Below are 27,396 nucleotides of genomic sequence, written 5' to 3'. Positions count from 1 at the left end.
GTAGAGTAATGAAGAGTGTTAAAATAGCATTTCTGTTATATTTTTAGTACACTTACAAGTTACACATGTTAGCCTTAGCATATTCATAATATTTTGAATATACGAGCACAAATAATTACTCAAAAAATGAACTTATATGAATGTGAGTGTCTTGATGCTTGTTTTGGAACAGTCTAATTTATAGGCTCAATCTTCGTTCATTGAAATGCAGTCAAGACAATATTTTATCAGTCATCGATCCTATAAACAATAAACTTTTATAATATAAACAAGTGTTTATTTATTTTCACGTTATCTATCTCTTTTTATCTTTACTCTTTACAATAGTGAAATACTCTATTTGTAAGCAAAAATCAAAGTATGACATTATACTATTTATTGTGTTATAAGTTTTAATATTTTTTCTCCTACGTATTATTGACATGAAAACACATGTATACCTGTAGTTGTAAAAACAATCAATAGAATGAAACTATTTGCTACAAGTGTTATTTTATTTTATTTTTATTTTTTAATTAACAAAAAAAAATATGATTGATGATTTGTAAAAAGATGTTAGTTACTAAGAATTTTTCCATGTAAGAAATGAAAGTTAATCTTCACTCAGCATTCCATTGTTTAGCCAGAAACAACTTTCAGTGATAGGAAATAGTATAAAAAAAGCATTAGACGTTTAAGGTATTTTAGTTATTTGGAGTACATATTACAAGGAAGCACCCAGACTAAAATAGAACTAGATCTGCGTAATACAAAACCCAGGCAATCACTAGAAAGATCGCCCCTTGAATACTGTAACTCTTTGGGAAGTTGGTCTTATACTTTCTTAAAAAATGAAAGAATATTGCCCTGCTTCGGATCCTTTGAGTTTCCTGCTTTCTTGCTTCCTTTTCCAGTAGCATTTGATGTAGTTGGTGGCTTCTTAGTTGCCGGCGCACTGGATATGCAACAAATTAAGTTAGTTGTCAATAACTGTCACACTTATTCGATTTGTCTACAAACATCAAAGTTTTAAAATGTTATTGCTCGCTGAATGGGCAATCAGCTGGTAAGAATGAGCAGCAAACTGCTTACATCCTTGAATTGCTCATATCAAAGTACAAACTCATTTCAATATTATGAAATCAAGATTGTTCTGTCAAACCTTGAAGCAACTTCAAAAATGCCTTGCGAGTTGCAAAGCAAACCTAATGAAGAACCCTTTTATGCTTCAAATGACACCTTAACAAGGTGTCATGCGGCATTTGAAGTATTGGTTGTTTCCAAAATTTCATTCATTCCGTTCAAATGTAAATATAACACTAACCTGTTGATAGCGTTGGTAGATGCTTTATAGTCAGCTTTCTTTGCTGCACCTGTATCAGCTTTCTTTGCTGCATCTGTATCAGCTTTCTTTGGCTCTGTCTCCTCCCCCTCCCAGACTACTTCAGTTACTGAAGAATAAACATAACTCAGACAAACAAGAATATACAATACAAAAGAACTTATGGTGAAAGAAGATTTTGATGAGGATCACCCAAAATCATGCATATATAAGTGAAATTTTGTTAAAGAACTATAGGTTCAAAACATAGATGCAAAATTAACGTGTTATAGTCATACATAAAGTTTAACTTGTATGCTATAAAGGAAAAAAGAACCTGGTGATTTATAAAATGCATTTAAGAGTACCTTCTCTCCCTTTTTCATCAATCCTGGTCTTCATCACTTTTCTCCTCTTAGGTGAACCTGGAGATACCTTTTTTACACTATCCTTATTTACAGAAATTTCGGGAGCACTACTCTGCAGCTTTTCAGTAGATGATTTTCCATTACTTGTGCACTTGGTCATAATTGATAAATCTTCTCTTGGTGGCTGGAAAACTTTTTTCTCAGTTGCTTTCTCTTCCTTAACCAATGGTTTATGTTCTACCTGCAAATCAAAATTCAAAGTGGTTTTCTCTAATGACTTTTTATCATTTTGTCTGGAATCTTGAGGTGACTGTTTCTTAGGGACATCTGGTGACGCTAAACTGATGATATCTTCATCTTCATCTGAGAAATCAAAGACAACCCTCCTTTTCCTATTGGATGATCTTCTTAAGATGACACCTTGATTGTCATCATCACCACTGTCACAATCTACTGCTTCATGAGCACAAGTTTGGGCATTTTCAGTGGCTTCTGAAATATTTCATTACATGTCAGTAAAAATTGGACATGCAATGTTACAAAACTAATGCTACTATAATTATAATCTTTAGAACAATCTGGAAATCTAAAACATAAGAATATTCAATAAACTGGAATAGAATCTAACCAGCGGGATTGGAAATCAGGTTACTATTTTCTGCTGGCACTGAGCAAGGCTTGGGTTTTGTAGATGGACGACCCCAAAAGCTGGCCAACGAACCTCCAGTAGAAGAGCTACTTTTATCAGCCTGTCCTTTCTTTTTGCCTGTGGGCACTGGAAGGGACTTTTCTTTCTCTGCAGTAGGTTTATTGATGTTATCATGAACTCCTGTATTTCCTGTACCATTGTTTTCAGTCTTGACATCTTTCACCACATTCTGTAATTTGTGGTCAACATTAGCAACAGAACTGTGTGTTGTGTTCTCTGGAGGTTGGTGAACAATGTTACTCTTTGTTGGTCCCAAGCCTGCTAAAGGTTTTATTTGTGGAGTGGCAGAAACTGCCGGTTGGCCCTCCACGTTCCTTCTTACAAAAGAATTAGAGATCCCACAGAACCTGAGAAATAATTGAAAACATCATATCTCAAATAAAGACTAGTATATGACAAGAACACGTGCACATCACATCATTCCATCATTTAACCTTTCCTTGCAAACAAGAAATCAAAATCATATTATATACATTCTACATTTCTCATAGGAGAAGAAAATAGCACAAGGGGTGGGGAACGTATATACAAGCAAACCTGAACTATACACAAAAGCAATGGAAAGACTTAATGCTGAACTTTCTTTATAAACACTAAAATTTTCACTCTTGTCGTTCCAATAGTTGAGAGCATATTCTAAATGCAGAACATAGAAGGATCTTAGTTTGGTTTCATGCATTGTAACTAATTGAACTTTTTTTGGTAATTTATGAAAAAAACTATTATTTGGGAGAGAAATGACAATGTTTGGAGCAAGTATAATAGCAATTAATTTGTCACAGCGAACTATTTGAGTCAAGATATCATTGGAAAGTTATTATAGTCACATACAAAGTTGCTTAATTTTTAATCATCTTTCTTCGTAAATGTAAACTGTATATATTTATTCTGATATACATAAAGAAATATGCACGACACTGTATTCCCACTTAAGCAATTCACAGAAACCTTTCATGAAAAAATCTGGTCTCATGTCAAGTGTACAAAAAAGACAACTGTTGTAATTTTCACTAGCAAAGAGAACCAAAAAGAAAATATGCCAGTTCCATATGACTAGCACCAAGTCTGATAGCATAATTATGATAAAGCAATCAGACTAGTTCACAAAGAATGCATTTCTACTAGCATCGAGACTTGCTTGAGGGACAACTAAATGCATATATACTAATACTATATTACATGTTCATTACCAAAAAGAAAAAACCAAAAATACCATAAACATATTATTCTGAAGGTATGGAACCTACCTATTGTCTCTCAAACAATTATTAGCCGAGGGAGGCTGCTTGAAGAGCTCTTCTGCTTGAATGAATTCTGCATTCCAAAGCACAGCTGGATCCTTTGGAATGCTAGCTTGCACACTATATACCTGGACCGAGCAATGCCCATCAAACTCCTGTTGTGCTTCTGCATAAAAGGTGGGATTTAGTTTCATGTAACTCCTACTTCCTAATGTTTTTCACAAGTGACAGGAAATGTTTTCTCAAAACTCTTTCACTAACTATGTTTGTAAAAATGTTAACTGAACAGCTCAAGCGAGTTTCCTAATAAGCAGTTCTTCAAAAAGAGACGAAATTGACCATACCCAACTGGTGGGTAAGAGAAACACCAAATTGATTTGTGTCCTGGTTTCAACTAAGAGAATTAATAAACAAAAATTACTTCAGATTCTGTAGAAAAAAAGACGCTAAAGGACAATCAACACTCACTTGAAAAACTAAACCCATCCGTTTATGTTTGATTTTATCCCAACCCTAAAAGCTCATCACTCAAACCAAACAAACAAGCATAAACTAAACAGAAACATACTATGAATAAAACACACCAGGTTTGTCCAAAAAGAATTTATGATATGGAACTAGAAAATGATATCAAATCAAATCAAAATATCTAACAGGAAATGGTTAAAAAAAAATTACCATCAAGGGAAAGTCATATCATTTTGTAAATTTATAATCTATGTAGCACCATCACTTCAAATTTAAGAGATGTCCAGTATGAATACGACACCAACACGTATGATTTACAGTTAATCACTCTTATTTACTCAAATTGTTATCGGTGTATGTTTCGTATCCGTGTCTAACTTTCACATTGCATAATTGCCACTACTACTATAGTTATTATACTTAGAGAAATATCATAGTACCTGCAAGTTTTGGCTCAGCAACAAGCCTTATGTGGTAGCTAGGATGAGTACTCTTTAACCAGCCAGACAAAGCATACACCACTTCCAACCCACCCTCATGTTTTTCAACAAATTCCTGAAGCAACCTAAATGTAACAAAATTTTCAACTCTTCACATACTAATACAATAGTAAAAAAAACATCAATTTTACAAAACAGTTTTTTACCCATTTCAGAAAATAAAAAACCCTACCTCTTTGCTTCATCAGATGATATCAGATAACTGCGACTAAGCCACTTGTATGAAACCTGAAAGACAACCCACGAGGTTAGAAATCAAAATATTTTTTATGAAAGGAAAGAAATTTGGGGTAAAAGAATGGAAATTTGATGAAAATACTTCAGAATTGAAATCTAGAAGGGGCAAAAAAACAGATTTGATCGGAGATAGAGAGAAAAATACCACTTGAAGTTGATCTGAGACGAGAGATTCAATCTCATGAATCAAAGATAGGGTTTCGGTTTGCGACATCGGAAGAGAATGACGGCAAAAGGAGAGTCTAGTGGGGTTTCTTATTTCTTTGGCTTCGTTTTCCCGCCAATATATTGTGGAATGGAATCAAAAAGAGAGGATTGTGTTTTTATTTTATTTGGGCAACCATGATTATTCCATTTCTATTTGGATAAATACATGCAATTGTAAATTTTAATATAATCATACTAATAATACTGATATCATTATTTAATAGGATTTGAATTTGATTTCAATGATTAATTGTCTAATTAAAAAAAAATTATTCAATTTTTGCCATAGAATTTTTTCATTATTCATGTTGTATTGGATATTAAATATAAATATTTTGTGTTATTGTGTGAATTTATGAGATGAATCATGTAAGCATGTGATGTATATTGTCGTTGTAATTTGTTGGTGTGATGCTTTCATCTCTTGGTCTTCTTACTATACGCTCTTTAAGTGAATGGAATGAATTATACTAATAAATACACTAATATGTTAATGTAAGGTGAAGTTTATGCATATGGCGAGCAGGTAAACTGATTGGACGATCATATATAAGGTGAACTCATTTATATAGTGATCGACTTGTATATGCTTCATAAAGTTATTATTTTTTACTAAAGTAATATGCGAGGTCATTAATGCCTAAGTATGAATTTGTCATTGTACCTGATTTTGGGATAGGTGACACTTATATGGTTTGAATATGCTTCATATATAGTTTAGAATGGTGTGAGCATGTTGTTCCTTCTTAATATTTGATTAATAGACATGTTGGTTCTTCTTATTAATATCTGGTTTGTGTCTGATTTTGGGATAAGTGGTGACACTTATTGGCATTATTATCTTCCTTCTTATGACTCTCTGACTCATAAAAAAATGGCGACCTCCTTTCTCTTCAAATTTATATGGCCTTTGACAGTGACAATCTTCTACCTTCTTAGACTCCTCCCATATTTTGTGTTCCTTTTTTTGATGTAAATTTAGAAATACCAAAAATCGTGACTTGCATGCTTCAAGGGCATCTTCAATAATGGAAAAGACGTCCCGTTATGTATGGTACTTCATTTTCAAGTGGATTTTCAAAGATACAACTCTAAGGGTGGCTAACGTTAGCCTCCCAAATACTCATTTGTATATCAACTTACAGTTGACCACCAAGAATTGAGGTTTCACGGTTTTATGATTCCTTCCGTCTAAAAGACAAAATTATTTTCATGTACTAAAAAGTTTGGAGGTTGATACATTGAACTCTTGAAGTTTGCTCCCTTTATAGGGTAACAAATCATCATGAGTTAGATGCAGAACATCAAAAAGTAGGGATACATGATGTCGAATTAACTGCATTCGTCAACTAAAACTCGACAAACATCATAATTTTCCATCACGACCCTCACTAGGAGTGTGAACATGATATTTTAGGGTTTCTACTGATAAGCTCGTCATCATAAAACGATATTTAAGGCCTGTTTTTTTTTTTGTCTAGGGTCATGATTCCCTACTTGTACCATCATCTCACGTAGTTTCTTTTCACTAAATTGCATGAGGCTCCCTTAGAATTGGGAAAACCTCGCAACACTACCTATGTCGTATCTGTTAAACTCCATTTTGGTACCCTCTTTGGGTATGTATATGCTTATGGATGTGTCTTGTTATTGTTTCTCCACTTCAACTGCAGTGTGGAGGGGGAGACCTTCCCAGGACTTCAAATTATCTTCTTCCACATTCATTAAGATGGGAGTGTTCCTCTAGAATGGCATAAGCCACGAGAAATTCCTTTTCTTCTACGTTTTCATATTGGTTTTCCTCCTTCTTTATCTAAATGACCTCTGTTTTCTTCTTCTATGGACTTTTATCTTAAGACTTAAGGTCTCTTACTCTCCCTTTTTGTTGTGCCACGAATCTTGAAAAAAAATTGTTTGATTATGACGTCATTGACATCCTTTAATTGGACGCACTCCTTCATGTTATGATCATTACTCTATGAAAACATAAATATATGGATTTGTCGAGACTGAGACACTTTCTGAATAGGCATGGCAAAAAATATGAATCCATATGAACCAAGCGCCCCTGCCCTGAATCTAACGGGGGAAAACCAATTTATCTGGTGAGGATGGATGGTACGAGAAAAACTCGATTTTGAATTACGGGGGCGAGGGCGGGGAATGATAATACCTGCCCCACACCCACCTCTGCCCCGCCTCGACCTATTGATTTACTTTATTACCCTTATTTTTAATAATCTTCTTATCCATTTAACCTTTTTAATCTTAAAATAACAAGTTTAAAAATTATTATTCAATTTTTTTTAAAATACAAATTAAATAAAAATGACTAATATTATGATTATAATTAAAGGGATTAATTATTATACACTGTCAATGTAAAAAGTTTTACATTGTCGATTCATCACCATCACCCGTTTGCATTACTTTATAGATTTTTAAAGTAAAAGTCAAACTTGTTTTAATATCCAACGTCTATGATTAACTAACGGTGTAAAATCTTTTTACACTGTCAGTATATATCAATTAAATTCATAATTAAAATGATTAAGTATTCAGTTTAATTATTGATTTTTATTATTATAAAAAAAAACATGTATGTTAAAAAAATATTACAATTTTTGCAAGTTAATGAGGGCAGGGCGGGGAAACCCGTTAGAAGCAGGGATGAGTAATCGATTGTTACTCTTGATTGGATTTAGGTGCAGGTATGAGACTGGTACATGGAGGCGGGACGAGGCTGATAGTGTTTAATCTCGTCCATCTTTGCCTTGTTGTCATGCATATTCCTATTTATTTTTTTAGGAAATTCAACCTCATCTTCGCAAAATTGTGTAGATATCAGGCCCGATAGCGAACAAGGCCTCTGCCCAGGGCCTCTATTTTTAGTTTGCCTATGTATTGGTATTGCTATTTTTTTTATATTTAGATTTTTAGATTTATTTTCAATTGTGTATACACTGAATTTAGTTAGTGTCTCTTTTCTTTGTGTGGGGTAAGTAAGAATTAATGCACGTTACAACTATCAAGTAGTAATTGTTGTTTGACTTTTATGTCTTAGGAAAATATATCATAGTAATTAGTGTTTTTTTAATTGATAATTAGTGATCATGTTGAATTATGAAAAAGTGATCATGTGAATTTGATTTTTTTTTATTTATAAAATAGCGTTTTTATTTTATTTTAAGCAAATAGATAAATTTTATAAATATTTATATAAAGTTTTTAGTTTTAAACATTAAAAAATTTAGTTCATCAACAATTTTATATTGGTGAAGAGTGATGTTATATGAAATATATCTTGCAATCAAGTTTTACTTTTTTTTGGTTTATTATTATTTTTTATATCGTATGTTAATTTTGAAGTTCATATTTTGATCTTTTATTTTCAATTTTTTAAAACTTCAAAATGTAATATATTAATCTTTTTTATTTAATTAGCGACAAATTTAGTGATTAATTTTTAACTTTTTTTAATTGGTAATTAGACAAAAAATGATTAATATAAATATTTTTAAGTTAAAAGACTTAGATTAACATTTACATACGGGGGTACCGTTAGGTACCGTTTGACCCGACTTTTTATTGGCTTATCTTCTACGTTAAAGAAGTAGGGTCAAACAATATTTATAAAAAAAAATTTATAAAAGAAACGATTTTTCTAATAAGAATAAAAATACAATTTAAGGAAGCTTCTCCTAAAGTAGTCGAAAGAAATTTTGTAAAAACTTTTCAAAACATTTACTTCCACATCATTAGATATATCTTTGAATTCTAATGAATATAATTTATACTATCAAATTATTATAAATTATTTTTCAATTCTTTAGACGAACATATATTTTCATAATTCTTCTTATATTACTTCATTTTATATAATTTAATATATATATATTCAATCACGTACAAACATCGTTGTTATTGTTGTGCAGTATTTAACTAGGACAGAAGATTACAAAGTTTGTTTGATTAATTTATTAAAATTATTTATTTTAAAATTGTAATTTTTTTCATGATAATTTTTTTTAATTAGTGATTTATTCACTCACACACATTTTTAAATAATTATAAAAAAGTATTCATTTAATCTTTTATAACATATTTCATTTATAGTGTTTTATTTTAATTTGTATCCGTTTTTGTGTAAAAATGTCTATATATATATATATATATATATATATATATATATATATATATATATATATATATATATATATATATGTATATATATATATTGTTTTTATTGTTGAATTGTAATGCCTTTTGTCGAAGCAGGTTGCTCGACAGAACAAGGAAATGTCGAATCACCTAATGTGTTGAGTTGTATTAATGTGTTGTAGTGTCGAAGCATGTTGCTTCAAACATGATTCGACTTAAACCTATTTTTAGTAGTGTTAACTATTTTGGGCTTTTGTAGTTTTTGGCTTTGACTTAAGGAGTAAGTTAACCTAAATCTATAAATAGAGAAAGTAACATTTATTCTTGTAATAGAGAAATCATAATATTGTATTCACGAAATTTTGCAGTTTCAAAGTGAATAAAGAAGTTTTATATAGATTGTGGGCAGAGAGAAAACTCTATAGAAAATATTCTTCTTCTCCATCGTTCTTTTCTTTCTTTCTTAATCGTTCTTTTATTTTCATTGTCATTGTGTGGTTGATAATAATCTTGTTCATCAAGATTGATTGAAATTTTTCATAGGTTATGGTGGATTTCCAATATCTGGTATCAGAGCTCCGATTTAAGCAATTCGAGGGAAGAAAATCACGATGGCAATGAATCATCCAAACGAGTATTTTCCAGCAAATCTTCTGATTCTCAAGAACAATAATTATGCGAATTGGCGCAGACAGATAAAAGTTGTGTTATGTTATCAAGATATTTGGGATCTTGTGAATGAAGGAGTAACAACGCTTATAGAAAACGTGACGGATCAAGAGAGAGCTGCACATAAAGAATTGAAAAAGAAAGATTATAAGGCTCTCTTTATAATCCATCAATATGTTGATTCAGATAACTTTGAAAAGGTTAGTGATGTAAAGTCAACGAACGAAGCATGGGAGATTCTGGAGAAATCGTTTGGAGGCGCGGAGAAGGTGAAAAAGGTGAGGTTACAAACTCACAAAAGGACGTACGAATTGCTTCAGATGGAAGACAATAAAAGTATAATTGATTTCTTCATTAAGGTTACGAAACTGGTGAATCAAATAAAGATATGTAGAGAAGTGTTGACATCAAGATCTGTTGTTGGAAAGATCTTGAGGTCGTTGGCTCCAAAGTTCGACCACGTGGTAGTAGCCATAGAAGAGTAAAAAGATTTGTTAAAACTGACAAAGGAAGAGCTTCAAGGGAGGCTTGAATCTCATGAATAAAGAACGACTAAAAGAATTGTAGGAAAGTCGAAGAGTGATATGGCTTTGCAGGTGCAATAACCAAAAGAAAAGAAAGGCAAAGGAAGTTGGAATGTCAATAAAGGAAGAAGAGGCTACAACAATTCGACCGATCGAAATTATCAAGAAGGAAACTAGTCGAATCAGAGAAAACCCTGGAACTAAGGCACCTAAATAGGTGGTGGTGTAGGTAGAGGAAGAGGTGGTGGTCAAAAGCCAGACAAGAGTCACATTCAGTGTTACAATTGTCATAAGCATGGTCACTATTTTAGTGATTGTCCAGAAAAGCAGAAGAATCAAGAAACTTATGCAAAGCTGACGAAACATGAAGAAGAAGAGACATTGTTGATGGTTACAACGAGAGATGGAGAGAGATTCAAGGACCAGTGATACTTTGACTCAAGATGCTCATCACACATGTATGGAAGGAAAGATTGGTTTATCAACATAAATCCCTCAATGAAGAACATGGTGAAATTTGCAAATGACATCACTCTAGCAATTGAAGGTGTTGGTGATGTTTCGATTATGAGGAAAGATGACAAGAGATCAGTAATTTCAAATGTGTTGTACATACCAGGCATGAAGAGTAATTTGCTCAGCATAGGGCAGTTAGTCGAAAAGAACTACAAGGTGTCGATCAAATATAAGATGATGAGAGTTCTCGACTCAAATGGAAGGTTGATCTTGAAGGCTCCAATGTCTCAGAATATAACCTTCAAGATTGAGCTTAATGTGATGGAGCATAAATGACTTACAACAGTAGCCAGTAGAGATGAATGGATATGGTATTATAGAATTGGCCATCTCAATTTCAAAGACATCAGAGATTTGAAGAGAAGAAATATGGTTTTCAGGATTACCATAAATCAACATTCCAAATGAAGTGTGTGAAGAATGTGTCTAGGAGAAATAACACAAGAACAACTTTAATAAGGATGCAGGAAGAAGGTCGAAGGCAATTCTTGAAGTCATATACTCTGATGTATGTGATCCTATCCAAGTGGATTCGATTGGAGGTAACAAATACTTTGCTACATTTATAAATGATTTCGGTCGAAAATTGTGGGCTTACCTGATCAAGAAGAAAAGTGAAGTGATTGAGGTATTTTCCAAGTTTAAATCTATGGTCGAAAGACAAAGCGGCCGAAAGATCAAGATTCTCAGGACTGGTGGTGTAACACCCCGATAAAATATGATAATTATTTAAATTAAGTTAATAGTATATTTATTAATTTAATTAAATAATTAGATTATTATTGGAATATTATTTGGAATTATTATTATTGGAATAATAAGTTGGAATATATATAAAAAGTCCCATTTTGGTAAAAAGGGTTTGATACTGAAAACAGAGAACACGTACGGATTGGGAGAAAAGAGAAGAACTGAGAAAGGGAGAAGAAGAGGCTAGGGCTCAAAAAGAGAATTCACGATTGTTGAAGGTCAAAGAAGGATTGCCGGATTAACTCAGGTAAGGGGGGTTTATCGTCGTTTAATGGGTATTATGGGTTAACATGTAATGGGTAGTAATAAGCCATTGAATTGACCCTAATTTGGATGATGAATGTTGCAAATTGTGATGATCAAATTACGTTAAAAACTGTGATTAAATCTATATTTGGGTGAGTTGTGATTTTCCGAACGTGTAGCTTTTTACGGAATTGGAATCGGAGGTCCGGAAGTCCTCCAACGGCGGAAAATGCGGAGAATTCTGCATTCTGCTTCGTGTTAGCGCAGGAACAGCTTTCTGTCTTGCGTTAACCGGTTAACCCAGGGTGTTAACCGGTTAACACTGTTATGAATTGTGAAATATTGCTGTCTGTCTTGCGTTAACCGGTTAACCCAGGGTGTTAACCGGTTAACACTGTTAAAATTGCCAGAAAGCGTGTTCTGTGTTGCGTTAACCGGTTAACCTAGGGCGTTAACCGGTTAACACTGTTGGAAAAGTAGAAAAACTGATATTTTAAATATTGTGAACAATTGATGATTGGCCTATATCGGTGTATGATATAGGAGGGATCAATTTCCCGTTGTTTTGAGCAGTGTAGGTATTAGTAGAGTGTGCTAATACTGTGATTGATTATATGGCATGACATAATATGATTCTGTGATAATTGTATTGATAATGTATGATGGTGTGCATAATGTTGTGAATATATCTATTATGTATGCTATTGTGAATGGACTGTTTATGGCTTAGAGTGTGAGCATATGTCCATTGTGGATTGTTGATGTTGCATGCTAGGTGATTTAGCGTGCATAGTATGGCCTTTATGGTGGTAGCTAATTCCCATGGTGAGGAATTAGTGATGAGTTATTGTGGATTGTTGTTGATGTTTGCATGCTAGGTGATTTAGCGTGCATAGCATGGCCCTTGGGGTGGTAGCTAATTCCCATGGTGAGGAATTAGTGATGTGAGTCACTAGGTCTCAAATGAGTGGGACTAGTGAGCTTGATAGCCGTATCTGGATTTGATCGGTGAGGTTGAAGTATATGTTCACGAATAGTCGGTACCGCATGCATGGAGTCTCATTGCATAATGTATGTATTGTGTATAATATGAATGGATGTGTTCCAATATTATACGTGTGTTTTGATGTTTATGTTGAGCATGATTATGAGTATGAGTTGATGTTGCCGTTATTGAATGTGTGATATGATTAGGGTGATGAGATGTGTTCATTTACTTAGCATTACATGATATTTTATAATGCTTATTATATCGATTAAGGAACTCACCCTTACAACTATGTTTTCAGGTAACGAGCAGTGATTGAGTAGAAGCTAGTGCTTGAAGTCTAGTGTAGTTCCTTAGTGGGTCATGCTCTGGTAGATGTAACATCGGGACGGGATGTTTTATTTGTTTTCATTTGGTTGTTGAACAACTTTACATGTAATGTGTTACATGGCTTGTATGATTGATTTGATCTTTATCCGCTGCGTATTGTGCAATGTTTTATTTTGATAAATAAATGAGCATGACAAACTATTTTGGTGATTGGTGTGAAGTGTCAAGTGTGACACCCTTAAATTGCGTATCTACTCTGATTTATAATTGTTGTTTTAATTATTATTTGGGTATTTTAGAAGGGTGTTACAGGTGGTGGTGAAGAATATGTGTCAAAAGACTTCGACATATTATGTGTGAAAGAAAGGATTGTGCATAAGGTGGTACCAGCTTACACTCCACAGCAGAATGGAGTCACGGAAAGGAAGAATAGAACCATCATGAATATGGTGAGAAGTATGTTGAAAGGAAAGCATATACCTAAAGAATTATGGGGCGAAGTTGTGTCGACTGCAACATATCTCCTGAACAGATGTTCGACGAAGAAGATAAAAGGAATCACGCAAGAAGAATGTTGGTCTGGTGTCAAGCCTAGCTTTAGTCATCTGAAGGTGTTTAGATCTATAACACATAGACATGTTCCAGATAAGTTGAGTTGAAAACTTGATGACAAGTCGAGTCAGATGATCCTGATAGGATATCATTCGACTAGAGGATATAAAATGTTCGACCCAGTGAATAAGCAAGTGATGATCAACAGGGGTGTGGTCATAGATGACCTTAAGGAATGAGATTGGAGTGAGAATGTTAAGAAGGATTTAGTGAGAATCTTATGTGATGAACCAGCTAGTGAAGTCGAAAGAGAAGTTCGACAAGAAGTCAGAGGTGAAGCAGGTCCAAGCAGACCTCAAAGAACAAGACACATGCACGAGGTTGTAAGAATGTGTGATTACATCAGATGATATGGTCAATGAAGAAGGTGAGCTGGTACATTATACTTTCCACGTAGATGTCGAATCAGTCAATGTAGTTGAGGCATTGAAAGATTCGAAGTGGGTGAAAGAAATGAACGAAAACTGAAGTCAATCAAAGTCAACAACACTTGGTCACTTGTCGAATTGGCCCAAGACAAGAAGGCAATCAATGTGAAGTGGGTATATAGGGTGAAGTTGAATACCAAATGAGAAGTGACTCTATACAAGGCGAGACTTGATGCAAAAGGATTTCTTCAGAAAGAAGGAATCAACTTCGATGAAGTTTTTACACCTGTTGCTAGGATCGAAACAATCAGGTTGATTGTTGATCTAACAAACATGAACAACTGGCAGATGTGTCAGATGGACGTGAAATATGAATTCCTGAATGACCCCTTAGAAGAAGAAGTTTATGTTGCACAACCAGCTGGGTTTGTGAAAAAAGGCGAAGAAAGAAAGGTGTACAGGCTGCATAAAGCCTTGTACGGACTTAAACAAGCTCCAAGAGCTTGGAACAAGAAGATAAATGGCTTTCGAAGGGAGAAGGAATTTATGAAGTGCACAACTGAACATGGAGTATATGTAAGAAGAAGCAAGAAAGAACTGCTTATACTATGTCTCTATGTTGATGACTTGTTGATAACAAGTAGCTGTAAGAAGGAGATCGAAGACTTCAAAGGTGATCTCAACAAAGAATTTGAAATGTCAGATCTGGGTGACATTTCATATTCCCTTGGCATCGAATTCTACAAGAATGATAGAGGTTTGATGATGCATCAAAGAAGGTACGCAAGTGAAATACTCAAGAGATTTGAGATGCAAGATTATCCAACTTTGACTCCAGCTGAGCCCAAATTATAACTATCGAAAGATTCAAATGAAGATGATGTTGATGCAACCCAATATAGAAGACTTATTGGGTCACTTAAATATCTTTGTCACACAAGGCCTGCCTTAGCATACAATGTAGGTATGATGGGTAGACTCATGCAGAAGCCAAAGGTATCACATCTAGCAGCGGCGAAAATGATACTAAGGCATATGAAAGGAACCCACGACTAAGACATTTTGTTTCCTGCATGAAAAGAATGTAAACTAGTAGGATACACCGACTCAAGTTGGTGTAGTGATGCTGAGGATCGAAAATCCACAATTGGCTATGTGTTTATGCTAGGTGGTGCACTAGTTGCTTGGAGTTCGAGAAAGGAGCCAGTAGTGACATTACCATCGTGCGAAGTAGAATACATAGTTGCTTCCATTTGTGCATGTCAAGCAACATGGATGGTGAATCTGGTCGAAGAGATAACAACGAAGAGCCATGAAGCAATTACCATGAAGATCGATATCATGCCAGCTATCAATCTGGCGAAGAATCCGATAACACATGGTTGAAGCAAGCACGTCGAAATGAGGTTCCATCATCTTCGAGAGTAGGTAGCATTTGGGAAGATGAATGTGGAACACTACAAAACTGAGAATCAGATTACAGACATCATGACAAAGGGAGTGCATGTCGAAGTGCTCAGAAGACTAAGAGCTATGATGAATGTAGATAGCTCAGGCACAATGAACCAGGTGGTGTGTTGAATTATAATTCCTTGTGTCGAAGCAGGTTGCTCGACAGAACAAGGAAGTGTCAAACTACCTAGTATGTTGAGTTGTATTAGTGTGTCAAAGTGTTGAAGCATGTTGCTTCACACATGATTTCGACTTAGACCTATTTTTAGTAGTGTTAACTATTTTGGGCTTTTACATTTTTGCACTTTGACTTAGGGAGTAAGTTAACCTAAATCTATAAATAGAGGGAGTAACCATTATTCTTGTAATAGAGAAGTCATAACATTGTATTCACAGAATTTTGCAGTTGCAAAGTGAATAAAGAAGTTTTTCACAGATTATGGACAGAGAGAAAACTCTGCAGAAAATATTCTTCTTCTCCATCGTTCTTTTCTTTCTTTCTCAATCGTTCTTTTCTTTTCATTGTCATTGCATGGTTGATAATAATCATGTTCATCAAGATTGATTGAAACTCTCCATAGGTTGTGGTGGATTTCCAACATTTATAAGTATGAATCAAATTCAATACTTTCACTCACAAATATTATACATCAAATACTTGCACTAAATTTGGAGAAAAACCATATTTTATTATTTTTTCACTTTTTTACATTAGTTCATCCATATATCAAATAAAATATTTGTAGATATATATATCAAACGATTTTTAATTTAAAATTATTTTTAAAATTGAAAAAATATAAGTATTACCGAACAACTTTAACTTTATTTATAAAGCTCTTATTTCAACTTTAGCTTAAAAGTAACTTTTCCAGCCGAAAAAAGTTCGACCAAGTCTTAACTTATAATTTTTAATTAATTTATTTTAATTTTATGTTTATTATAGAATATTGTTTTATTTTAGTTTATCATAATGTCAACTAAAATATTTAAATAAAATGATTTAAATAAATTAAAAAACCATTTAAAGGTTAAAATTTATAATATCTCAAAAAATATTTTTTAAAAGTCTCATTTTTAAAATCTGACTTGGGCCTAAAAATAAGTTGGACCGATTGTGGTAGATATATTCTTACAAAATATGTTCTTTCATTCTGTCCTTTGTTGACCCTCTTTACAATGTCTCGTCTTCTATAACAGGTCTTTTGCTTCCTTAACCTTTTTTTGTGGTCCAACTCCATAAGGTCATATAAGATATTTTTTAGAAAAGAAGAATGTTTTAGTTTAATAAGAGAAATGAACGCATCAAAGAAGATGATAGCAGTGAAAGAAGGTGTAATAAAAGAATAAACAATATAACATAGTCTCTTCCAATTTGTGACAATTCATCTTAAGTTACGTACATAAAAATTTCATTCCTGCAACACTTTTAAATGATCTGAGTTACTACCATAAAACTGATTATGAGTTTTCAAGGTATCATAAAGAGAATTTCTAATCCGACCCTAGATAACTTATTCTACTAGATAAGATGAAATACGTGAATTACTTATTTATTGGATTACCCTTTTCAAAAACTTCTCACTATATTTTTCAAATCATTTCCTAATTCTTTTCATCTTCAACCATGCATTAGTTCTAACAGATGTATACAACATAGGCCAAAGACTAGGCAACAATAACAGGATACAAAGGGCTAATCCAATAAGCATGTCTTTTAGTACAATTTCTTATACAACAATTATTGTGCATACATACTAATGGATACATACTCATTAATACAACAGTCATTCACCAGTTTTCGTGTATTCGGATGCACATTCAACATAAAAGCTGCAAATTTTGGGTTTGACGAGTGCCCAAACTCGCACAACACCAATACAACTATGCAAAAATACACCAAATTTTCATGCGCAGTGATATCGCCGCCATTTAGATTTATTCAAATAGATAAACTTCATCATATCCTTTCCTACAAAAAGCATAAACAAATACATAAGCTACCTTATAATTAAAACATAAAAATGGAAATTTCGTAAAGAAATCCCGGGCTTACCCTGCCTTTCCACCATAAGTGGGTTTGTAATTGTAAATGAGATTGTCTAACACTTCCCGAGCAACTGGTCTGTTTAAGGATTTCCTCGCTTCACTGGAGCACGATCCGTGAAAGTAATACAATGTCAAGATAGCCATTGATAAGTACGAGCAAACAAATATAGCAAATGAAACTCAATGATTCATAGCTAGCAAGATTGTTTCACAGATGGTTTTCCAAACTTTATTTTGGATTTACTAGTACGAAGTTATATGGGTAAGGAGACCATATATGATCAATAATACTTCTCTTGATTGAAAACAGTAAGCATAAATTCAATAAATGAATGAAGTTATTATTAAATTCTTGAGTCCTGACCTGACCAAAAAATTTGCAACATGCTGAGTTACCCGAATGGCATCCTCTGTGTGTGGAATTTTCGCTGAGCCCCATTCGAAGGCATTTTTCTGTAAGCACCATTTAACAAAGGATGTTATATAGCTAAAATAAAGAACTAAAAGCGGTGAATGAAATCTGAGTCATCGGTGTAAAATATAATCACCTCTGGATGCCATTGGAAGCCAGTCACTGGATATTTACGTGAACGTACTGTGGAAACATAAACCTAAAACAAGTACAATTTGTATTAGATTTTACTCATGATGGAGGCTCATCAAAGGTTATGAAATGAAAAAGATTGATTTAGGAACGCTATCACCTCATAAGAAAATATATCATTGATTACCTTATCATTTCCATCGGTGCAAGTTGTCAAGATCTCGAAAAAACTAGATAACTTTTCATTGGCCAGGAGCTTTGATGGTGATATGCCATACTGTCCGACAAAAAAAATAGATACAAAACTTAGTACTAAATTTCAAACTTGTATATATGATAAACTTCATTAAACTTTGTTTTTCAAGAACTAAGATAGCATCAATAATGACAACTTGATTATCAACAATGTGGTTCAAGTAGACGAATACTCCAATTTATGAAAATTGATTATGTGTATATATACTCACATGATGATTTTGCATGATGAGACAATCTGTACTCAATTTCTTTATCAAGTCTGGAGGAAATCTGCAGGAAACAAGAAGTGGTTAATAACGTAAATATTAAACTCAGTGACAAAATGTGAAAGAACCTATAAATTAATGACTTTTGAATGACTGAAAACTATCGAACATATAACGCACGGTTTGCAATATAAACAATTCAAAGATTTTCTTGGGCAGTGGCAATGTGCATCTTCTAACTTCTCTTTACGTGTTGGGAGAAATGACTCTCATCACTGATAGCAAACCATACTAATCAAATCCAGATACAATTGAAAAAGATAGCTAATCATACTAACCAAATCCAGATACAATTGAGAGATCAATGTGCAACTACAAAAAGATACAATTGACAAAGATTGTTTACCTTTGAAATACAGATCCTTCTATATTTGTATTCTCCACAAACTGAAGGCTACTTGCCTCATTTGCTGCTGCAAATTCTTCAAGAATATTATTGTCCTATCATCAAGAAAAAGAACAGCCAAACATGTAAACATACACAAAAAAAGGACCAGAATGTGATGTAACTTGTCAAAAGTCTTCAACTTTTCGCAACATTTCAATTCATGAATATTGTTCAAGGTGTTCAACTTTTCACAACTTTTCGCAACACTAATTTTTACAGAACAAGGCAACATAATAAGATATCCTAATTAGTATAGCTGTGGCGACTAACTAATCATGTATCTGACTTATCGAAAACAAATTTCCTGTGACGAACATTTTTTATAAAGAAAGTAAAAATGATAGTAGAACCATAAGAAAACTAACTCACCTCGCTTACTATCATCGTTATAAGTTCGAAGCCTAAGCAGATGCCATATATTGGGAAATAGTCACCGGCGTCATATTTCTCTAAAGCTTTCTGCACCAACAAACACAACTCATGTGAAATTACAAAAGCCTTTAAATCAATAGATCAACAAATCATTCCTTAACATCTCGGAAATAAACTCATCTAACAAAATTTCCAGTCATCAATAACAACTCTTCCACTTTCTATTCAAATTCGCACAAAAAGAATACCTTAAATATTATTCTGACAGATTCAAAATATGGACCATCTTTAGCCCATCCACCGGTGAAGAGAACGCCATTAACCAATTCAAGCTTCTGCAGTGATAGTAAAAACGATCTCAGTATCATCATCAGTTCATCACAAACATTTCTAAGAATAAACGAGAAACAATCAGTAAGCTATAGTTAGGTTGCAATAATTGATACCTTGAGAAGTGTTTCATGTGGCTCAGTAGAGATGAGGGGAATAACTCTAGCACCTGCAGCCTCGACGAATTTAACATAAGAGGCGGGGATGTTGGAAACGTCGGTAGCATTGCTGAGGCGGCCGGTGGCACCGTCGCCGGGGTGAGTGAGGATTCCGATAACCGGGCGGTGGTAGAGATTGGGGTCAGGCGCGGGGCAAGTTGTGGATGATGAGGTGAGCGAGTCGCGGTGGTGTTGACTGGGGAGGAGGATTGTGGAGTGGGAGATTGTGATGAGGAGGAGGAAGAAAACGACGGCGTTTGACATGGTGGAGAAGTGAATAGTGTTGAAATGGTGTCAGTACAGTGCTATTTGTGTTATTATAATGAGTACGTTAGAGTCACTTTCAGAGGACCCATTTTGCAGAAAGGATATTTGGTCTTTTTTTACTAATGAGAAAGAATCTTCTCTTCCCCACGAGGATCAGGAGCGTTTTTTATAATGATGATCCTGGATATAAGAAAAAAAATATTTTTTAATTTATTAAAAAATTAATTTATTTGGACTATATATGATTTAGATATATTAATTTTTTAATGAATTTAGAAAATAAACTTTTTTTTTTTTATATTAAAGACTAGAGGTAGTATAAACTAAGGTTGTATGTATGATAAATGCATTATACAACAACCATACATACGCCCATCATTTTCTTAAGATTGGATTATTTGGAATTTGAAACTTTGTTTTTTAAACCAGGGTAATTTGATTGTTACCTGTTCAATACTATTTCTCATACAATTATTTTCTACTAGATTTTTTTATCATGATTTTGAACGTTATATTTAATTCTATTTATAATAATCAAAATAACGGTAAATAAAGTTGCGTTGCTATTCTTTTTTAGATGATAATTTTTTTTTAAAAAAATATTTTATTTGTCTAAAAGACATTACATTGGTATGCACAAGTTATTAGATTTCATGTAAAATTGTATGAAACTATGTTGGTTGTCGGAACATGTTTTCTTATGTTTGGACACATTACTTGAAGCGATTTTGATGGTTGTTTGTCCCACAGTAAAATCTCGAATTTCAAGTCATCACTTGGGAAATGCTAGTCAAGTTCACATTGTTGGAACAAAATTGGTTTGTATCATATCTTTAAGATTTTGATGATAACAAAGTATTTAAAGAATAATATGATATACTAACAAATGTTCAAGTGTGCATGACCTAGGAATGTCAATTTGCATTTCTTAATGGAGATCTCTGTGTGGAGCTCTGAAGTCGGGAGTTTGCAAATTGTCGATTGCATCGATCGTTTGATCAATATTATTTGGATCATAGTTTTGAATGCATTTTGAAATTTGTGTTGTTGTGTAGATCACAAACCATTTGGTTGCGATTGGATTTCTAAGAACAACAAATCTTACATAACTTTCCAAACATTGTTGATCATACACTAAGTGTTCGACAAATTGCTTGACCTAAATTTTTGTGTGTTTTGATCATTGGAGATAGACTTTTCCTATTGTATTATATTAAACTAGTTGTGATTAGTTGTTGTTGTTTGACTTGTGGATTATTGTCATTGCATTGACACTTCTACGCATATTCGAGCTTTTCGGTAGTACGTTCAATCAGACGGTTTTTTATCCGGGAATTTTTTTTAACTTGCTTCAGCGCTATAAACTTTTTCAAAATCAATTTTGGTTCAAATTTTAACTTGTGATCTATTCCCCCCTCTAGATCATGGACTGTCGTTTAACATTTTTTAAACTTGCTTTCGCGTTATAAACTTTTTTAAAACCAATTTTGGTTCAAATTTTAACTTGTGATATATTCACCCCCCTCTAGATCTTGGTCTATTGTCTAACACCAAACCCTAAAAAAGTGCATCCATCACATACAGTGTACACAATATCTCCTATTTGTATTTTTTTCAATTCTTTTTGTCTCATCCATTCCCTGTCTCCTTTGTTCTCATTATTATCATCACAAAAGCCACCCTCATTTGTTCATTGTGCTTATGGTAATTATACTTCAACTTCAATATGCTTCAATTAGTAACTTGTTTTCATTTAGTTAGTAAATTAGTGGTTATATTTTCGTAATTGCAAGTGTTTTTGCATTTTTTTTGTTATTGATACAATATGTGTTTTTATTTATAAAAAAAAGGAAAGATGCAAAATATATCTTTTTTAAAAAGAAAAAACAACGAAATACTAGTGTCATAGTTTTGATCGAAAAACATTAAAAAAAAATTAAGACTCAATCTTTGTAGATCTCTAGTTCTCCGTGGGGATCTGTGGGGTGGGGGATGGGAAATAATATTCCCCCGTGGCGGGGCAGGGAATAAGGAAACATCCTCCGCACATCCTCTGCCATGTTGACATCCCTAACATGATCATAGACTATTTTTTCTAAAAAGAACCTAGTACTACTACTGAGAATGAACACTTAAAGAGAAGCTAAAGATCTAGATTCTAAAAGATCAGAAGTTGAAGACCAGATTCTGAAGACTTAGACTTTGAATGACCTCAGCATCTGAAGATCCAGACTCTAAAGAACCAGCCTATGAAGATTCAGACTTTGAATATCAGGCTAACACAAGGATCGAGGAGATTCTGATAGGTCACCATCTGACTCTAAGGACATTTTGTCTTCTTCTGATCACGTGAAAATTTAAACAAAAATCTACAGAAGATAGATGGGATGCAACATATAATTCCTTTCGTAGCAAAGGGATTTCAAGTGAGATTTCAATGGTATTAACCATATCAAGAAACATCTCAACATCTCTGAATCAAGCTTCTCAACAACTCTCTTGTACAAACTATTCAATGACTTTTTTCTTTATCTCTATATAAGGAGCTGGAGGTTTGAAGAACAATAATGTACCATTAACAATAAAATAGTTGTTACCCTGTCAAAGAAAAAGAACAAAGTTGACTTAGAATTTCTTAACACTTGTATATTCTAGAAATTCCTAAGTTATAAAGAGTCTTTTTATGTTGTATTTTTTCGGCATCTCTGATTGTATATCAAGTGTAGATTTTCATAATCTCTTAACTGTAAGTTAGAGTTTAAGAAGTCTCTTGCTAAGTGCTTGAGCATTGGAAGTCTTTTACTTGTGTGTTTTGTAATTTGAAGTCGCTTACCTGTATGTTTGAGCATTTTAAGTCTCTTGCTTGTATGCCTGAGCATAAAAATCACTTAATTGTGTGTTTGAGCATTGTATGTCTCTTGCTTTGTACTTGAGCAATTGTAATCAGTTTTGATTATAGTAAAAATCCCTTAGAAGTGCAAGAGGACTGGACTACTCTCAATTTGTGGGAGGAATCAGGATAACTACTTGTGTCTCTCTTGCTTTCCTTTTTTCCTCTGAACTGCTTTAATCTGCTTCTAAACACTTAAATCTGATTCAGATTCTAGACCTTGTGTTCAGAATTTGATAAGAGATTTTTAGAAAAGAAAAAGAAAGCTAACATGATTCAATCACATTCTTGTATTTTTCTCACCTTCAATTGGCATCAGAGTATAGTTTATGCTTTTAACACTTAATCGTGGTACAAAAAAGATCCTGAGAGAAAAGAATAACTATACAACTAGACCTCCAACTTTCAGTGGAAACTCTACAAAGTTCTAATGGTGGAAGAGCAAGATGTACACTCACGTCATATGTCTTTATGATGAGCTGTGGGACATTCTTGAAAAGCTCATTTTCTATTTCAGTTAATGGAGTAGGAATGGTAGCTGATAGAAAAAGTCTCACACCTGCTCAAAAGAAGACTTATAAGAAACATCACAGAGTTAGAGGCATTTTGGCATATGCTCTACCTCACCATGAGTACATCAATATTATTGATAAATCTACTGCTAAAACCATTTTCAATCCTTGGTTTCTACCTATGAAGGGAATCAATAAGTAAAAGAAGCAAAGGCTAACCTTCTGGTTCAACAATGTGAACTGTTCAGAGTGAAGGAAGATGAAGACATTCAAACCATGTTCTCAATGTTTTAAGTTCTTATATCCAGAATTCAAGTTCTGAACAAGAGTTATATGACATATGATTGTGTCAAGAAGATTCTCAAGAGTTTTCTTATGAGATACAGACCAAAGGTGATAACCATTCAGGAAGCCAAAGACTTAAACACTATGAGTCTTGAAAGCCTAATAAGCAATCTCCAAAGTCATGAGATGCAGCTCAATGGAGATGAACCTGCCAAGAAATCAAATTATTTTACTTTGAAATATATTTCTCAACCTGTAAAGTCTTCTAAAATATAGGAACCTGAAGAAGTGGTGAAGGAGAATAGCGATCCAAAACGCAGCGGAATTAAAATTTTTCTCCTTTAGTGATCCTTACGAATGGGCATGATCAGTGATAGAATCGTTACCTATTGTGACGATTGAAACCTTTGATGCAGATCTACGGAGCGATCACGAACGTTGAATGATGACAACGCCTTTACTCAGTCCACACGAACGGATTCCTTCAATCTCAGTGCTAGCTGTTACGAATGAAGGCTTTGAGTGAGTGAGTGAGTGTGAGAGAGAGAGAGAGAGAGAGAGAGAGAGAGAGAGAGAGAGAGAGAGCGAGAGAGAGAGAGAGAGAGAGAGAGAGAGAGAGAAATGAAATTGCAACTGCACAAATGCTTCTGCACAAGGGTTCTATTTATAGAACCACTTGTGTGAGCTATAGGCTAAAAAGCCCACTTAAGTGTATGTGGCCCATATCTTATAATATGCCAAAATCACTTAAGCGGTGGTACCTTACCATATTTTGTATTATACTTAAGTACACCGTACCTTACGATGTTCTACAATTCACTTAAGTGCACCGTACCTTACGATGTTCCTTAGTTACTCTATCTCTCATCAATTCGTCCTTTTGTGTGTGACCCTGTAGGTTTTCGCGGCATTGACAATTATATTAAATCACGCATTTAACATAATAAATAATGAGCGGTATCTAGCAACACATCACTGCTACCCAAGACACGAAAATATCATGTGATCTGACAAATCCTTCTGTGATAATACTTATGTGTATAATTACCCTTTTGCCCTTATGTCTATATTGAACACAAGGCATAAACTGTGTCATCCTTGTCCAGTTCAATATTGGGCCCATAGACATTTATCCTGTTATGCATGATGGGTAAATTCCATCTAGGTCACTCATGTCCCTTAGCATGCTTCGTGGAGTACCCATCAACTGTCTTTATGGTCATCCAGTTACGGACAACGTTTGATTAGCAACAAGGCACTCGACTCTACATCTAGGGTCCATAGTGGTTTCAGGTCAAAGGGTGGTATACACCATTATCACCATGAGAATAACTTATGACACTTTGCATAACATTCTATATAGTATTCTCATAGCGGGTCAATCCAGTATAAATATTACTCTTAATATTCATACTTATGTTTAAGACTTGATAACTCCTTATCCATGATCCATGAGATGTGATCATTAGTCTATATACATAATAGTCTTCATGCTGTAATGTTATCCCACTTCACAATAAAGCTCGACTACAGATACTTTAAGAATAGTGTCCTTATGTTTAATGTGATCTCACGATTAAGTCACACTTGATACATTAAACGGACTAGCTATTCTAGGTACTTTATTAAACAAACATAATAAAGAAAAAGCCTTTTGTTATTAATAAATAATTCGATACAAGTACCAAAAGTATTGGCCTCTAGGGCTTACACCAACAAGTAGCTCATGCAGGAACTTCTGAAGACGATTCTGATGATGAAGAAATGTATTTCAAAATCAAAATATTCTAGTATCTAGCCAATAAGAACAAAAGATTCTCTGGCATAAGTAATGGCTTTATAGGATCAAGCTTCAGAGAAAAGAAAGATTATCATAAGGGATGATTCATCTACAAGAAGTCTAATCACTTCATTGCTGACTTTCCAAAGGCACAAAAGGACAAGTCAAAGAAAGGAAGCTATAAGAAGGACAACTTCATAAACAATTTGAATAAGAGTCTCATCGAAACTTAAAATGAACTTGACAAAGAAGAAACCTCTAACAAAGATGAAGAACAAGCCAATCTAGCTTTGATGGCTCTTATATCTTATGACACAAAATCTGACTCAGTTCTGGATCAGAGTCTGAAGACAAAGATGAGGTATTTTCTAAATCATCCCATTCTAATTTAATTACTCTTGTTCAAGACTTTATGGGTCTTTGTCAAGAAAAATTCAGACATATGAAAATATTGAAAAATCAATATGATCTATTGAAAGATGAATTAAAATATTCTTAAAATAAAAATGAAGTTTTAAAAAGAGATCTCATTGCTCTAGTAAAAGAAATGTCTGATAAACCTCTTGATGAGCGTGAAATGACTCTTCAGGAGTTTATCATAACTGACTTTAATAGAACAAAACTTATATATATATGGTTTATGGTGTAAGTAAGAGCAGATGAGAGGATCTTAGTTATTTTAAAAACCTTTTAATCCAAGGTCGAGAACCTTAATTAAACCAATATAACCTTCTTCTTCAAGCTCTACTTAGAAAGGGATACATTCTTATTTTGTACTTGTTGCTGACAAAGCAAAGGTTCTGAACAAGTCAGAACCTAAAACTGTAAAATCAAAGGTTCTAAACAAATCAAAACCTGAGATTTCAAAGTCAAAAGGTTATGAAGAAACCAAAACAAAAAATTATAAAGTCAAAGGTTCTGAAGAAACCATAACCTAAGACATCAGAGTCTAAGGTTCTAAAAGGTTCATAACCAAAGGCTAAGATTTGTTCAAGACATCAAACTTTTAAATTAAAAGCCTTGAATGATCTTAAACCTTACTATATGAAAGAAAAGGTTCAAAATAATAGGAAGCCTATCATAAATAACCCCAAAGGACCCATAAGACTATGGGTACCTAAATCTGAAATTATTTTTGCATCAGATTTGCTTCAAGGAAGAAGCAAAGCAACAATCTTGGTACTTGAACAGTGGCTGCTCACAATATATGACAAGAGAAACTCATATGTTCCAAACCCTAACTCTAAAATAGGAAGGAACTGTGGGATTTGGAGGAAACCAATAAGGAAAGACCATTCGTATGGATACTATTGGTAATTCCCATATCTCTATTAATAATGTTTGGTTAGTATATAAATTAAAACATAACCTACTTAGCATCAGACAATTTTGTGACAGTGGTTATGAAGTTATGTTTAATAAAAACAATTGTATAGCCATAAATGGTTAGACGATAGGTCAAGATATAGAGGAGGGGGTGAACAGATCACATGTTAAAACTTGAACCAAAATTGGTTTTGAAAAAGTTTATAGTGCGGAAGCAAGTTTCAAATTTTTCCCGAATCAAATAATCGTTTAACCGAACCTACTATCGAAAAGCTCGGATATGCATAGAGGTGTCAATGCAATGATAACAATCTACAAGTCAATC

General features: G+C 33.7%; 2 protein-coding genes across 2 annotated transcripts; both read right to left on the bottom strand.

The window, feature by feature from the left end:
- Positions 1-579: 579 nt before the first annotated feature.
- Positions 580-5,136, bottom strand: LOC127086166 (uncharacterized). The gene is made up of 8 exons (XM_051026889.1): positions 4,969-5,136; positions 4,759-4,814; positions 4,527-4,651; positions 3,625-3,784; positions 2,297-2,724; positions 1,669-2,160; positions 1,304-1,430; positions 580-934 (listed from the first exon to the last, which is right to left on the bottom strand). Exons 1-8 carry the CDS (start codon positions 5,035-5,037, stop codon positions 814-816), a joined length of 1,578 nt encoding a protein of 525 aa, XP_050882846.1. The 5' UTR covers positions 5,038-5,136; the 3' UTR covers positions 580-813.
- Positions 5,137-17,343: 12,207 nt separating this feature from the next.
- Positions 17,344-20,430, bottom strand: LOC127086165 (gamma-glutamyl hydrolase 2). The gene is made up of 10 exons (XM_051026888.1): positions 19,970-20,430; positions 19,772-19,858; positions 19,521-19,610; positions 19,110-19,204; positions 18,707-18,767; positions 18,427-18,516; positions 18,244-18,306; positions 18,060-18,148; positions 17,703-17,795; positions 17,344-17,618 (listed from the first exon to the last, which is right to left on the bottom strand). Exons 1-10 carry the CDS (start codon positions 20,273-20,275, stop codon positions 17,585-17,587), a joined length of 1,008 nt encoding a protein of 335 aa, XP_050882845.1. The 5' UTR covers positions 20,276-20,430; the 3' UTR covers positions 17,344-17,584.
- Between the last annotated feature and the right edge of the window lie 6,966 nt (positions 20,431-27,396).

Source organism: Lathyrus oleraceus, chromosome 5 (assembly GCF_024323335.1).
Source record: "Lathyrus oleraceus cultivar Zhongwan6 chromosome 5, CAAS_Psat_ZW6_1.0, whole genome shotgun sequence".
Taxonomy (NCBI): Eukaryota; Viridiplantae; Streptophyta; class Magnoliopsida; order Fabales; family Fabaceae; genus Lathyrus; species Lathyrus oleraceus.
Note: the sequence above shows the minus strand (reverse complement) of the source record. Positions and strands in the feature narration are given on the sequence as shown.